General features: G+C 39.4%; 1 protein-coding gene across 7 annotated transcripts in view; it reads right to left on the reverse strand.

Annotated features, from left to right (window-relative positions):
* HPS3 (HPS3 biogenesis of lysosomal organelles complex 2 subunit 1) overlaps positions 1-16,721 on the reverse strand; it is a 96,087-nt gene that overhangs the window by 55,869 nt on the left and 23,497 nt on the right. For all 7 annotated transcript variants that reach the window (XR_009502827.1, XR_009502824.1, XR_009502825.1 and 4 more), the window contains exons 6-10: positions 14,812-14,893; positions 12,220-12,374; positions 10,676-10,784; positions 1,661-1,842; positions 625-805 (exon numbers count right to left, since the gene is read on the reverse strand). Coding sequence is in view for 3 of the 7 variants with exons in the window: in XM_059920134.1 (XP_059776117.1) it covers positions 625-805; positions 1,661-1,842; positions 10,676-10,784; positions 12,220-12,374; positions 14,812-14,893 (709 nt within the window). In the remaining 4 variants the exon portion in view is untranslated. The remainder of the gene's footprint in view (positions 1-624; positions 806-1,660; positions 1,843-10,675; positions 10,785-12,219; positions 12,375-14,811; positions 14,894-16,721) is intronic.

The raw sequence follows: 16,721 nt of genomic DNA on the forward strand, positions 1-16,721 counted from the left end.
ATACTCAAAAGTCCATTATAGAAAATTACTGCTTAATACAAAATTTACTTATATTTAATGTATAAAATATACTTAATATTTATAAGAGAAAATTTCATTTCTCTTAAAACCTTAAAACACTTGGTATCACAATACCCAACTTTGCATATTGGCATTCAACTCTTTAAAAATACATGAGGGGCTAAAAATGATCCTTAATAATGTCTGAAGGTTGCTGGGCCAGGATTTCATAAGGGAAACTTTGGACACCTGGAGAGTGGGGCAGCTAGGGTTGTGACAAGGGCTGCAGATGAGAAGGCGGCAGGCAAAGCCCAGGTTCTATGTCATTCTTCTAAAGACATGCCACTGTCACATTGGGCAGGTCACTCAACCACAGTGGACCACACCCCCCTGTCTATGTAATGAGAAAGTATGAGAAGATGATTATAAGTTCTTTTCCAAGCTGTAATTCTGAGTATTATTAATGAAGAAAAGGGCACACTAGTTACCTTTTTTAGGAAAAAAAGACTATAATGCCAATGAAAAATACTTGGAACTTGATTTCTCAACAGAATTACATAAAATAAATTGCTAAAATGAAAAATTAAAAATATTAGATATAACTAAATAGAAAACTGTATTCACTTCACTTAATTCTTCATCCAGGTTTTCATAAAGTGAATGATTAATGTAAAAGATTAATCCCCTCTCGTATTTCTGCGATCCATCCTCTACTGCCCAGTCCACTCGGGCCAAAACTTCAGCCACAGACAAACCAGACATCTTATAGTATGGCAAGGCGAGGTGGGAATACTGGGTGTCAAGCCTAAAGGGAAGGAAGTAAAAAAAAAAAAAAAAAAAAAAAACCACTTCAGATTTGTCATGTTTAAGTTTGGATGTCTAACACATTTAGTAATAAAACAGATCATGATTTCCAGAAGATATAAATCTCAAAATACTTTTCTATGGCCATTAGGAGTTGGCACAAACTCCGGAGTTTTGTTCTGCAAAGTCATTCTAATTAATGTAGCTTCTTTTTGCTTGCTCATAAGAAAAACAAAAACAATTCATTAAGTGAATTTTAATATTCATAATGTGGCTCTAAAATAATGGTGTTTATAAGTAGGAAAAGTCTTTTATTAATTTATAATGACTCCCATGGGTCAAGTAAGCCTTGGAAACAATTATATATGAAAAAAAGTATAAAGATCATTCTAAAAAAGAGAAATCACTATTGATCCTAGTGTCCTTTTGTGACATCATAAAAGCACTGACTACTAAGATTAAAATCACAGAGTGTCCAACTAGTATCTCTCCCTTAAAGCTAACAGTAATATGGTCGTCTCAGGGATGTTCACTGGTCATGCCCCACCCCCGCCCAAAGGTCTGAAAAGAAACTTCAAATTCCTAAATTAACTGATGGGAGACTCACGAACTGCTCATCTAATAAACTGTAAGTCCTTGAAGGCAGGCAACAGGTCGTGTTCATCTCTCTAAGCTTAGCCCAGTACCTGACCCACAGGATGTGCTAAACAAATGCTGTGGCATGAATGAATAACTAAACCACCTCCCCTCATGCGTCCTCCCATTTGTCAGGTAACTGCCAGAGGTGGAAAAGTTAGTAAGCACACCTGAAGCTCAGGGTGGCTTCTCTGACAAGTTTCCAAGTAGCATCACCAACCTGCTGTAGCAGTCTCCAAGGTGCCCACAGCTTTCTTTAAATGCTTCTAAAAGCTCTGCTTTTTCTCCAGGTTCCAGCTGACTGGCATCCATCAGGGCAGCTCTCACTAACAGGTGAGCCTCGCTGAGAAGGTGGATGCAGCTCTGCGTTTTTGCAGTCTTGTAGGTGTTACTGTAGTCTACCTAACACAAAAAAGGCAAGCAGCTAATGTTGCTGAAGACGTCTCCCCAAAGTTTCCCAGTTCTTAAGAATATCTATCCAGTTGGTTACTAAAGTCAATATCTGAACACATTAAATCCTAAAAAATAAAAAGTGGTTATTTATCATTCTGATAAGGCCTAGCTAAAGTGGTTTTCTTTTCCCCCCACGATCTATGAGCCAGTTTAACACACACATGATTGTAAATATTCTCTTGTTAAACAGTGCTAATCATTACAGAAGGTACAATTAATACTGTAATACTAATAATACTGTTAACTTAGCAATAATTTGATCACAATTTGATAAGGCTAATGAACATATCTGAAAACCTTAACTTTATTTTTAAGTTCTATGATTTAAATCTTTCTCAAATTCAGATTGAGTATGCTTCCTTTATCTTAGTTTCAATCTGTGAATTTAGGTTCTGCTACATCTATTTCTGTAACTCACAGTGGGCTTATAAAAATTATCACTAGCTAGGACTTCCCTGGTGGTGCAGTGGTTAAGAATCTGCCTGCCAAGGCAGAGGACATGGGTTCGATCCCTGGTCCGGGAAGATCCCAAGTGCCTTGGAGCAACTAAGCCCGTGGGCCACAGCTACTGAGCCTGCGCTCTAGAGCCTGCGAGCCACAACTACTGAGCCCATGTGCCGCAACTACTGAAGCCTGCGCAGTCTAGGGCCCGTGTGCTGCAACTACTGAGCCCGCGTGCTGCAACTACAGAAGCCCAAGCGCCTAGAGCTCGTACTCCGTGACAAGAGAAGCCACTGCAATGAGAAGTCTGCGCACCACAACGAAGAATAGCCCCTGCTCGCCGCAACTAGAGAAAGCCCACGCACAGCAATGAAGACCCAACACAGCTAAAAATAAATAAAATTTTTAAAAAAATTATCACTAGCTAATCTGAGTCAATCAGTATTTTTAGACTCCAGTAGGCAAATCACCTAGATGACGTCGAAGACTTTCAATTAAGCAAGACTGAAAACACAGAACAAAGCTGATAAAATTATCAGCATTAAAATGCCAGGGACAAATCAGGCAAAACCTTCACCCAATGACCAAAATTAACATTACTAGCGAAGGGCAAATGAATATTCTGCACCTCCCAGTGTGATACTCTGAGAAAGATACGTCACCTACACAATGTTCTGGCCAAGAAGAAGAATATACAACCTGAATCTAATCATGAGAAATGATATGAAATGAAAAAATAAATTTTTAAAAGGTGGCGGGGGGAGAAATATTTTTCAAAACTGTCTGTTATAAAACAAAGAGTGGAATCGAAAAATACAACAAGCTAGTGAATAAAACAAAAAAGACACAGACTCACAGATACAGAGAACAAACTAGTGGTTACCAGAGAAGATAAGAGAGGGAGATTAAGAGATACGAACTACTACATATAAAATAAATAAGCTACAAGGATATATTGCACAACACAGGGAATATAGCCAATATTTTATAATAACTACCAATGGATTATAACCTTTAAAAACTGTGGATCACTATGTTTATACCTGTAACTTATAATATTGTACGTCAACTATACTTCAACCAAAAAAAAAAAAATTTTTTTTTAAATAAAACAAAGAAAGGCTGTGAACATATTCTGGATTAAAGGAGGCTAAAGAGACATGACAGTTAAATACATTACTTGATGCTAGACTGGATCCTGGACCTGGGGTGGGGGGGTGCTGGGGGATTCTACTAGGCCATTATTGAGTAAACTGACAAAACTGGAATATGAACCATAGACTAGATAAAGTATTGTGTCATTGTTAAATTTTCTGAAGCATATGTGTGTACTGTGGTTATATAAGCAAATATCTCAATTCTTAGGAAACATGCACTGAAATATTTAGGGGCCTTAGGCTATGACGTATGCAGTATACCTTCCAATGGATCAGGAGAAAATATACATGCGTGCTTGCGCGTTTAGAAAGTACAAGAGTGCAAAAAAGAAGAAAAGAGAGGGAGAAACAAAGGGAGTATAATGTTGGCTATGGGCAAATCTGTGTGGGGAATACACAGGTTTTATTTGTACTATTCTTACTCTTGCAACTTTTCTGTAGGTTTGAAATTATTTCAAAATAAAGAGTTTATAAAAATTGTCAGGGATGAGTAGGCAGTTGTCACTCTTAGAAGAGGAATAAGGATGCCTATGGGACAATGCTACAACTGCTGCAGTGCCCTGGGACTATCTGCTAATATTTCAAAGAAGCGTGAGACAGGGACATACGATCTAGGATTTCTTTCGGCTCCATTTCATGGTTCTCTTTGCTAGGGTTCAAAGTAAAGGTCAAAGGCTACTTATGTTTACACTGGCTAATCAATTCTCATAGGTGAATGGGTATGAACAAGGGAGTCTTATTTTAGTGAAGGGAATTTCTCCTGGCTCCTCAAATATCAGGAGCTGTGAAAACAAGAAGGTGAAGATATACACTCCACTGTCAGACAGAGCCTGGAAGCTGGTTGGCTGTGGCATTCTGAATGTACGATAATTAGAATCAATTTCTAGTCATCAGTTAGACTCTAAAAATTTCTACAAATCAGAATTAGAAGTCTGGAGATTAACCAAGATGGCGGAGTAGAAGGACGTGCTGTCACTCCCTCTTGCGAGAGCACCAGAATCACAACTGGCTGCTGGACAATCATTGACAGGAAGACCCTGGACTTCACCAAGGAGGATACCCCACGTCCAAGGACAGAGGAGAAGCCACAGTGAGACGGTAGGAGGGGCACAATCAGAGTAAAATCAAACCCCATAACTGCTGGGTGGGTGACTCACAGACTGGCGAACACTTATACCACAGAAGTCCACCCACTGGAGTAAAGGTTCTGAGCCCCACGTCAGGCTTCCCAACCTAGGGGTCAGGCAACGGGAGGAGGAATTCCTAGAGAATCAGACTTTGAAGCCTAGTGGGAATTGGATTGCAGGACTTTGACGGGACTGGGGGAAACAGAGATCCCACTCTTGGAGGGCACACACAAAGTAATGTGTGCATCAGGACCCAGGGGAAGGAGCAGTGAGCCTGGGGGAGACTGAACCAGACCTACCTGCTGGTGTTGGGGGGTCTCCTGCAGAGGCGAGTGGTGGCTCTGTTTCACCGTGGGGATAAGGACACTGGCAGCAGAGGTTCTGGGAAGTTCTCCTTGGCGTGAGCCCTCCCAGAGTCTGCCATTAACCCCACCAAAGAGCACGGGTAGGCTCCAGTGTTGGGTTGCCTCAGGCAAAACAGCCAACAGGGAGGGAACACAGCCCCACCCATCAACAGTCAAGTGGATTAAGGTTTTACTGAGCTCTGACCGCCACAGCAACAGGGAGGGAACCCAGCCCCACCCATCAACAGTCAAGTGGATTAAGGTTTTACTGAGCTCTGACCGCCACAGCAACAGTCAGCTCTACCCACCACCAGAGCCTCCCATCAAGCCTCTTAGATAGCCTCAACCACCAGAGGGCAGACAACAGAAGCAAGAAAAACTATAATCCTCAGCCTGTGGACCAAAAACCACAGTTACAGAAAGATAGAGAAGATGAAAAGGCAGAGGGCTATGTACCAGATGAAGGAACAAGAAAAAACCCCAGAAAAACAACTAAATGAAGTGGAGATAGGCAACCTTTCAGAAAAAGAATTCAGAATAATGATAGTGAAGATGATCCAGGATCTCGGAATAAGAATGGAGGCAAAGATTGAGAAGATGCAAGAAATGATTAACAAAGACCTAGAAGAATTAAAGAACAAACAAACAGAGATGACCAATACAATAACTGAAATGAAAACTACACTAGAAGGAATCAATAGCAGAATAACTGAGGCAGAAGAACGGATAAGTGACCTGGAAGACAGAATGATGGAATTCACTGCTGCGGAACAGACTAAAGAAAAAAGAATGAAAAGAAATGAAGACAGCCTAAGAGACCTCTGGGACAACATTAAACGCAACAACATTCGCATTATAGGGGTCCCAGAAGGAGAAGAGAGAGAGAAAGGTCCAGAGAAAATATTTGAAGAGATTATAGTCGAAAACTTCCCTAACATGGGAAAGGAAATAGCCACCCAAGTCCAGGAAGCGCAGAGAGTCCCATACAGGATAAACCCAAGGAGAAACACGCCGAGACACATAGTAATCAAAGTGGCAAAAATTAAAGACAAAGAAAAATTATTGAAAGCAGTAAGGGAAAAACGACAAATAACATACAAGGGAACTCCCATAAGGTTAACAGCTGATTTCTCAGCAGAAACTCTGCAAGCCAGAAGGGAGTGGCATGATATACTTAAAGTGATGAAAGGGAAGAACCTACAACCAAGATTACTCTACCCGGCAAGGATCTCATTTAGATTTGATGGAGAAATCAAAAGCTTTACAGACAAGCAAAAGCTAAGAGAATTCAGCACCACCAAACCAGCTCTACAACAAATGCTAAAGGAACTTCTCTAAGTGGGAAACACAAGAGAAGAAAAGAACCTACAAAAACAAACCCAAAACAATTAAGAAAATGGTCATAGGAACATACATATCGATTATTACCTTAAACGTGAATGGATTAAATGCCCCAACCAAAAGACATAGACTGGCTGAATGGATACAAAAACAAGACCCATATATATGCTGTCTACAAGAGACCCACTTTAGACCTAGGGACACATACAGACTGAAAGTGAGGGGATGGAAAAAGATATTCCATGCAAATGGAAATCAAAAGAAAGCTGGAGTAGCTATACTCATATCAGATAAAATAGACTTTAAAATAAAGAATGTTACAAGAGACAAGGAAGGACACTACATAATGATCCAGGGATCAATCCAAGAAGAAGATATAACAATTATAAATATATATGCACCCAACATAGGAGCACCTCAATACATAAGGCAACTGCTAACAGCTATAAAAGAGGAAATCGACAGTAACACAATAATAGTGGGGGACTTTAACACCTCACTTACACCACTGGACAGATCATCCAAAATGAAAATAAATAAGGAAACAGAAGCTTTAAATGACACAATAGACCAGATAGATTTAATTGATATATATCGGACATTCCATCCAAAAACAGCAGATTACACGTTCTTCTCAAGTGCGCACGGAACATTCTCCAAGATAGATCACATCTTGGGTCACAAATCAAGCCTCAGTAAATTTAAGAAAATTGAAATCATATCAAGCATCTTTTCTGACCACAACGCTATAAGATTAGAAATGAATTACAGGGAAAAAAACATAAAAAGGACAAACACATGGAGGCTAAACAATACGTTACTAAATAACCAAGAGATCACTGAAGAAATCAAAGAGGAAATCAAAAAATACCTAGAGACAAATGACAATGAAAACACGACGACCCAAAACCTATGGGATGCAGCAAAAGCAGTTCTAAGAGGGAAGTTTATAGCTATACAAGCCTACCTAAAGAAACAAGAAAAAGCTCAAGTAAACAATCTAACCTTACACTTAAAGAAACTAGAGAAAGAAGAACAAACAAAACCCAAAGTTAGCAGAAGGAAAGAAATCATAAAGATCAGAGCAGAAATAAATGAAATAGAAACAAAGAAAACAATAGCAAAGATCAATAAAACTAAAAGTTGGTTCTTTGAGAAGATAAACAAAATTGATAAGCCATTAGCCAGACTCATCATGAAAAAGAGGGAGAGGACTCAAATCAATAAAATCAGAAATGAAAAAGGAGAAGTTACAACAGACACTGCAGAAATACAAAGCATCCTAAGAGACTACTACAAGCAACTTTATGCCAATAAAATGGACAACCTGGAAGAAATGGACAAATTCTTAGAAAGGTATAACCTTCCAAGACTGAACCAGGAAGAAATAGAAAATATGAACAGACCAATCACAAGTAATGAAATTGAAACTGTGATTAAAAATCTTCCAACAAACAAAAGTCCAGGACCAGATGGCTTCACAGGTGAATTCTATCAAACATTTAGAGAAGAGCTAACACCCATCCTTCTCAAACTCTTCCAAAAAATTGCAGAGGAAGGAACACTCCCAAACTCATTCTATGAGGCCACCATCACCCTGATACCAAAACCAGACAAAGACACTACAAAAAAAGAAAATTACAGACCAATATCACTGATGAATATAGATGCAAAAATCCTCAACAAAATACTAGCAAACAGAATCCAACAACACATTAAAAGGATCATACACCATGATCAAGTGGGATTTATCCCAGGGATGCAAGGATTCTTCAATATACGCAAATCAATCAATGTGATACACCATATTAACAAATTGAAGAATAAAAACCATATGATCATCTCAATAGATGCAGAAAAAGCTTTTGACAAAATTCAACACCCATTTCTGATAAAAACTCTCCAGAAAGTGGGCATAGAGGGAACCTACCTCAACATAATAAAGGCCATATATGACAAACCCACAGCAAACATCATTCTCAATGGTGAAAAACTGAAAGCATTTCCTCTAAGATCAGGAACGAGACAAGGATGTCCACTCTCACCACTATTATTCAACATAGTTTTGGAAGTCCTAGCCACGGCAATCAGAGAAGAAAAAGAAATAAAAGGAATACAAATTGGAAAAGAAGAAGTAAAACTGTCACTGTTTGCGGATGACATGATACTATACATAGAGAATCCTAAAACTGCCACCAGAAAACTGCTAGAGCTAATTAATGAATATGGTAAAGTTGCAGGATACAAAATTAATGCACAGAAATCTCTTGCATTCCTATACACTAATGATGAAAAATCTGAAAGAGAAATTATGGAAACACTCCCATTTACCATTGCAACAAAAAGAATAAAATACCTAGGAATAAACCTACCTAGGGAGACAAAAGACCTGTATGCAGAAAACTATAAGACACTGATGAAACAAATTAAAGATGATACCAACAGATGGAGAGATATACCATGTTCTTGGATTGGAAGAATCAACATTGTGAAAATGAGTATACTACCCAAAGCAATCTACAGATTCAATGCAATCCCTATCAAATTACCAGTGGCATTTTTTACGGAGCTAGAACAAATCATCTTAAAATTTGTATGGAGACACAAAAGACCCCGAATAGGCAAAGCAGTCTTGAGGCAAAAAAATGGAGCTGGAGGAATCAGACTCCCTGACTTCAGACTATACTACAAAGCTACAGTAATCAAGACAATATGGTACTGGCACAAAAACAGAAACATAGATCAATGGAACAAGATAGAAAGCCCAGACATTAACCCACACACCTATGGTCAACTAATCTATGACAAAGGAGGCAAAGATATACAATGGAGAAAAGACAGTCTCTTCAATAAGTGGTGCTGGGAAAACTGGACAGCTACATGTAAAAGAATGAAATTAGAATACTCCCTAACACCATACACAAAAATAAACTCAAAATGGATTAGAGACCTAAATATAAGACTGGACACTATAAAACTCTTAGAGGAAAACATAGGAAGAACACTTTTTGACATAAATCACAGCAAGATCTTTTTTGATCCACCTCCTAGAGTAATGGAAATAAAAACAAAAATAAACAAGTGGGACCTAATGAAACTTCAAAGCTTTTGCACAGCAAAGGAAACCATAAACAAGACGAAAAGACAACCCTCAGAATGGGAGAAAATATTTGCAAATGAATCAATGGACAAAGGATTAATCTCCAAAATATATAAACAGCTCATTCAGCTCAATATCAAAGAAACAAACACCCCAATCCAAAAATGGGCAGAAGACCTAAATAGACATTTCTCCAAAGAAGAGATACAGATGGCCACGAAGCACATGAAAAGATGCTCAACATCACTAATTATTAGAGAAATGCAAATCAAAACTACAATGAGGTATCACCTCACTCCTGTTAGAATGGGCATCATCAGAAAATCTACAAACAACAAATGCTGGAGAGGGTGTGGTGAAAAGGGAACCCTCTTGCACTGTTGGTGGGAATGTAAATTGATACAGCCACTATGGAGAACAATATGGAGGTTCCTTAAAAAACTAAAAATAGAACTACCATATGACCCAGCAATCCCACTACTGGGCATATACCCAGAGAAAACCGTAATTCAAAAAGACACATGCACCCGAATGTTCATTGCAGCACTATTTACAATAGCCAGGTCATGGAAGCAACCTAAATGCCCATCAACAGACAAATGGATAAAGAAGATGTGGTACATATATACAATGGAATATTACTCAGCCATAAAAAGGAACGAAATTGAGTCATTTGTTGAGACGTGGATGGATCTAGAGACTGTCATACAGAGTGAAGTAAGTCAGAAAGAGAAAAACAAATATCGCATATTAATGCATGTATGCGGAACCTAGAAAAATGGTACAGATGAGCCAGTTTGCAGGGCAGAAGTTGAGACACAGATGTAGAGAATGGACATATGGACACCAAGGGGGGAAAACTGCGGTGGGGTGGGGATGGTGGTGTGCTGAATTGGGCGATTGGGATTGACATGTATACACTGATGTGTATAAAACTGATGCCTAATAAGAACCTGCAGTATAAAAAAACAAACAAAACAACTAATACTAAACTTTCATTGGGTTATTTGTATGGAAATATGTTAATATAAATGTTTCAGACATTACATGAAATTTCTAAAAATCTTATATTTGTATTTGTATGGAAATATGTATGGAAATATGTTAATATAAATGTTTCAGACATTACATGAAATTTCTAAAAATCATATTTGTATTTGTATGGAAATATGTATGGAAATATGTTAATATAAATGTTTCAGACATTACATGAAATTTCTAAAAATCTTAAAAAAAAAAAAAAAAAAAGAATTAGAAGTCTGAAAGGAGTACCATTTCTTTGTACAGTTGCACTGGTGAGATCGTATTCACAATATACAAATTCCACCCAGCCTCAGCTACAGGAGGTGTTTTGAGATTAACACTGGTACCTTTTCTAGAACTAAAAGCAAAACAAAGGACAAGAATTATAAGACATATTATTAATACACGGGAATTTTAAATGGTAAATATTAGATACCTAAAATATTGTAACTATGATATCATTTTCATTTAGTATTTTCTTTGTTGATTAACTACACAGTCGATTTTTAGAGAACATTAGTGCACAATGCTACATAGGCCTAACAGCATTTAACATACTGCGGTCTCATGGACTGATAAACCAAGCACTTCCAATTCATTCCACAAGTATTGTTAAATAGGCAATAAGTTCACAGAACAGGCAAGACCCCTCAAAAGGAAGAAAGACTTGGATATGGCCTTCATGAGGCCAGGGCTGCTGGGAAAATGTAAAAGACAGAAGTGAACATCAGCTGGAAGCACTATATTATCTCTTGCTTTCACTATATGATGCATTTTCTGCAGTATGCAATCTTTTAAAAATGCAGACCCTAGACCAAATGAATTTTCAAATAAATTAGAATTTTTTAAAAAATCATCTAAAAATATACAATACTTTTAAGATGTCAAATGTGTGAGATTACAAGCTATTTTTCCTCTTGCCAGAAAGCTTTTAGGATCAGTCAGTCTCAGACCACCTTGTGCACACTCTAAGTGACCAGTTACCCAAGGGAACCTGGTTATTCCTGCTGGTGGAACAAAGCACAGGCGCAAATAATTCAAAAAAGCTTAAACTTATGTTAAAAATGGAAAACAATGTTTGACTTGAAATACAATCTGTGTTCCTCCCCTGCAAACAGATTTCTTTCCTACTTAATTTTCCATAGGGGAATGTTCAAATTAGATTGCATTCCCTACCACTAAGTTCACAGTATAGAAAACATCGAATTTCAGAAGCATAACTACTCTGGAATTAAGCATTCTATTCCAAACAATGTGAAAGCAGAAAACCGAAGTATCAACCTGAGATTAGAATAATGCACTTTTACTCTAAGGTAGATTAACACATAATCTATACATCATGAATGTGCTTTAAGGTAAGAAATGCATTGTTAATTTCTTTTTCATTGAAATACCAGAAAATAATCTTTGGATAAAAATGTAGCCACTTAAAGGCCAAAGAAGAAAAATAATAAAGAGCCTTGTCATTTGGATCAGCATAAGAGGCTCTGTCTTACTTGTTAATTACACAAAAAGGCATGCCCTTTAACTTCTTATCTAAAACACCACAGATATTTACTGAACTAATTTCATACTTTATCTTCTTCTAAAAGTTCAAGGTCAATTATAAAGGATATTCTAGAGACCATTAGAAACTTCTTTTCTTACTCTGGAAAAAGAACGCCTAGAAAAGCTATCTGATCATTCAAAGCTTTTATTTAAAAAAATATCAACAAAGATGTATGCAAAATATAGCAGTAACAATTCATTCCAGAAACTTTCGCAGGAATGTCTGGGGTTGAGGGGATGCTTACAGAAGCCTCTTGGGTGACTCTCTTCTCTCTGGAATTGTTTCAGGGTCTGCCTTGGTCAGAAGTATAACGTGGTTTTTAAAGTGACAGATGGCTTTCAAGCCTATGAAAAGCTGTATTCTTAAAGCGCAGACATCCATACTGACAGGTGGGCAAGCCTAATAAGGAAAAAAAATCAGAAATTTAGCCAAGGAATAAAGTGCATGAACTTTAATCTTCAAAAATCAATCTATTTGATACAATGTCTCCTTCCCCCTCACTCTCCCCACAAATAATTCAAATTCCAGTTCTTATCAGAGTAAGAGGTTATCCTATCTAAACTATTTAACCAACTATCTCATCCATGTGTCTGCCAAAGAGCTACTTAGTATCTGTTGACTTTGATTTAAGGAATGCAGAGAGTGGGTACACCTGAGGCCCCTCAAAGCTGCGGGAACTCTCTGCCTTACAGAGACCTTCCAGGAGCCCAGCCCTGGGCTGATTACCTGCCACCCAGGAAATTCCCCACTCACAGTGGTTTGGCTCAGGGTACGTTCGAGTGGCCTCTTTAGACAAAATGAGACACTGTAAAAGGACATTGTACTTCAGGTAGAGTACATGAAATGGTTTCTTAGTGGATGCGTGTGTACGAAAGAAACACTCTCATGTTCCGATGGCCTCTTGTTAGCTCTGTAGATGTGAACACTGCCTGGAACAGCCAACAGGCTGGGGTGTGTCAGGCAAACTGGAGGAAATCCTGGACCAGGAGCCAGCCTCCTGTCCTTACAAGGGACCATTCACTCATGTAGAATGGATACGAAAGATAAGGGAAGAGCTCTTTCTGCGACTCACAAAATGGTGTTGCCAGGCCTTCCCCACTCCTCCATTAATGCTGTTTTGATTCTGAGGTCATCTTCATTGTCCCTTTTGTACAAAGCACATGGGGGAAAACCTCCATCTATTGTTTACATTCCTAAGAATAGCTAGGGTGGCCTTGGTGACGCTGAGCCAGAATCTCAGAGGAAAGGGAAATGAAGATCGCGTGTACTCTGGTCCCGACTCTGAGGTTGTGAAACCTTTCTCAGACACCGCAGCTCCCAAAGCCTGAGTCAGCAAGGGAGCAAAATGATGGTGTGCTCATTCAGGGGCATCTAGGATTTCAGAATGGTGGAATCGCAGGGAAGGGGGAGCCGGGAGGTGTGATCATCACCGACCTTCCCTCTGCCACCTTCAGGAGGACTGGCCTCAGGGGCAGCGTTCCCCACCAGCTGCCCATCTCCCCTCTTTTCTACCTTCCTTTCTTCTGTGTTCCTTCCCTCTGGTTTTATGAGACTCTGATAAGGCCTAGAACTGAGATTTATTTCCAAATGCAGATTGATCCTACCTCAATCTGTTATGTACCCCTCACTCCACCATCACTACCTACACAAGCCTATGTCTCTCTGAGGTTTAAAACAAAAAACAAGGCAAGATGGGGTGGGGAGAGAGGAAGCAAGAGACAAAGAATCTGTCACCTTTCCATTCTTACTAGGGACATAACATTTATTTTTAAAATAATCTCCTGAAAAGTCTATGTGTATATCTTAAACACAGACAGAAAGGCATGGGAAAGCTATGATTCTGATTTCCCAAGAGGCTGAAGGTAGGCAGTAAGCCTGGTCAGCAGCAGAAAGCGATAGGCAGCCCATAGCAAAAAAGAACTCAGACACAATTTCCAGAAAACGCCAGTGCATATCACAATTTGGGTGACAGGGATAATGGAAGAGTGCCTCAGACACATTAAGTACTACACACCATCATCACTGAACACTCATTTTTCCAGAAAAAGGCGTTCCAGCTGCCAGATGGACGTTAACATGTGAAATAGAGGCCATCATTAACTTGGGGGTTCCCTACAGCACGGATATGCACAGCAAACACCCATTCAAATAGCTTATGCTCCAGAGGTAAAACTGCACATGAGGAATATGATGCAAATGATTTCTGAGAACAGAAATTCAAGGTCAGAAAATAGAGAATTTCATCATAAAACTGCCTCTGTTTATTTGGCGGTCAAGAGCTTTTCAGAGACTAAGCGTATTACTAATCACTAAAAACGAGGTTACTGATCTAGAATATCCATTTACACTAGATCAAAACTACAGAACTACAGAAAAGTTGTGGAAGGCTTTGTAAAACGATTAAAGAATTAAAGGCATATCTGATAACAGTATAAATAAATCATCTGAATGCGCTGTATTCACTTTTGTGCTCTTGAATATACTGATTTCTGTACTGTTTTGTTAACAGCTCTATACAATTGCCACTTCTATTAAATGAATAAAATTGTAGTATACCATAGTTGTGAAGTGCTCTCTCTGAAGTTGCACTATATGTATATTCTTTACCAAATTTTTAAAACTATGCATTATATCTAAATTCTGAGTAAAACGTTTTCAAAGTAATCTTAAAAATTACCATCTAAACCACGAATCGCAAAATGCTTATCATTTTACATTCCAACATTCTAACTGAAAAAACAAGACTTTAATGTTTGCCAAGCTTAGACACAAAGAGCAAATTTGCAAGCACTCATACTGTGATCTTCAGGTTGCACTGTCATAAGCCAGCTCTAACCTTCAGGGTGGTGTCCACATACGGGTCCTCCTCCCGAGCGGCCGCCGCACTGCACCGCACTGTGTAACACTGCAGGTTGTTACTGAGGAAGAGGAGAGATGCCACTGAACAAAGTGGAGGCCAGGAACCAATGTGCCCACTGTTGGGAAGATTTCACAGGAGCACAGAGCAATGGCAGGGGTGGGGGGGAAGACCCAAGTATCTGTCAAATGTTGACAAGTTAGGCTACTTCTTAACAAGGAGAGTGCCTCAGAAACCCTATGGAGTGTCTTTTTAAATACGTGACTGGTCCCCACCTCACTCCGACCCAAATCATAATCTCTTAGGGGCTGAATCTAGACACGTATATTTCTACAAAGCTCCTCGTGTGACGTACACTCCTAGTTAAGAACCATGGATCTGGGTCAATACCCTCATCTTATAGACAAAATGATGCCCCTGGGATCTGCCCAAAGTACAGAGAGGTGACTATTAAAGCCGAGGTTAGAACCCAAGTTTACTGATTATTATCTCAGGATGAGATGGAGCCTGGATTATGCTGGGCAACACACTTAGATTATGCAAACCCAATCCAACGGTAGAAGAGAAAATCAGAGACTGCCTGAAGGAAACTTCAGAATTACCTAGTCTAGCAGCTTGTTTTTAAAGATTAGGGCCTGCAAGGTACATGATTGGTCCAAGTCCTCTCTGGAGAACGGAGTTAAATTAGACCCCAGGTCTCCTCACTCTTCACACTCCTCCAGCTCTTTCCACAACCCCAGGCTATGTCTGCACAGCAAAGCAACCTGGACACCCCACAGTTAGTGCTTGGAGACTCACAAGTCAACCCTCCAACAATGACACTGAAAACCATCAATGGTTAACTTAGAGATTGTTACGAAACCCATCTTGTCATGGGTTCCCAGGAATGATTTTTAAAAACAAATCAAAAAATAAATAAAAATTAAAAAAAAAATAAAAAAATAAAATAAATAAAATAAAATAAAAAACAAAAACAAAAAAAAAACAAATCAGAGGGCTTCCCGGGTGGCGCAGTGGTTAAGAATCCGCCTGCCGGGACTTCCCTGGTGGTCCAGTGGGTAAGACTCTGCACTCCCAGTGCGGGAGGCCCAGGTTCGATCCCTGGTCGGGGAACTAGATCCCGCATGCATGCTGCAGCTAAGACGTCCACATGCCACAACTAAAAATACCCCATGCCGCAACTAAGACCCGACGCAGCCAAAATAAATAAATATATTTTAAAAAAAAAAAAAAAAAAAAAGAATCCGCCTGCCAATGCAGGGGACACGGGTTCAAGCCCTGGTCCGGGAAGATCCCACACGCAACTAAGCCCGTGCACCACAACTACTGAGCCCACGAGCCACAACTACTGAAGCCCATGCGCCTAGAGCCTGTGCTCCGCAACAAGAGAAGCCACGGCCATGAGAAGCCCGCGCACCGCAACAAAGAGTAGCCCCTGCTCACTACAACTAGAGAAAGCCCGTGTGCAGCAACAAAGACCCAACGTAGCAAAATAAGTAAATAAATAAAATTTTTTTAAAAATCTGAAAGTGAGAGAAGTACAAATGAATTCTATTGAAATAAAAAAATGAAGGACTAAAGCAAATCTAACAATAATCTTAAAATAGAAGAAATACTTCTTTAACAAGAGAATCGTTCTGACATTTTCACAGCTGCGAGACTTGGCACGATGTAGAGGCATCAGTCGGGACTCTCCATCTGTTTGCTGGGGCTTCCACTTTGGTCTCAGCCCACTGTCAACTGTGTCCATGTCCAGAGAGCTCTAGGATGTGACCTCTGGAGTCATGACAATAGCTGGGGGGGCAGCCCCACCGCTTAGAAATCTGGGGTAGAGGGTGCCCTCACGAAGGAAACTGAACAGAAGGGACTTTGAGATACTGGGAACCAAA

The sequence above is a fragment of the Balaenoptera ricei genome, chromosome 4, assembly GCF_028023285.1.
Source record: "Balaenoptera ricei isolate mBalRic1 chromosome 4, mBalRic1.hap2, whole genome shotgun sequence".
Lineage (NCBI taxonomy): Eukaryota > Metazoa > Chordata > Mammalia > Artiodactyla > Balaenopteridae > Balaenoptera > Balaenoptera ricei.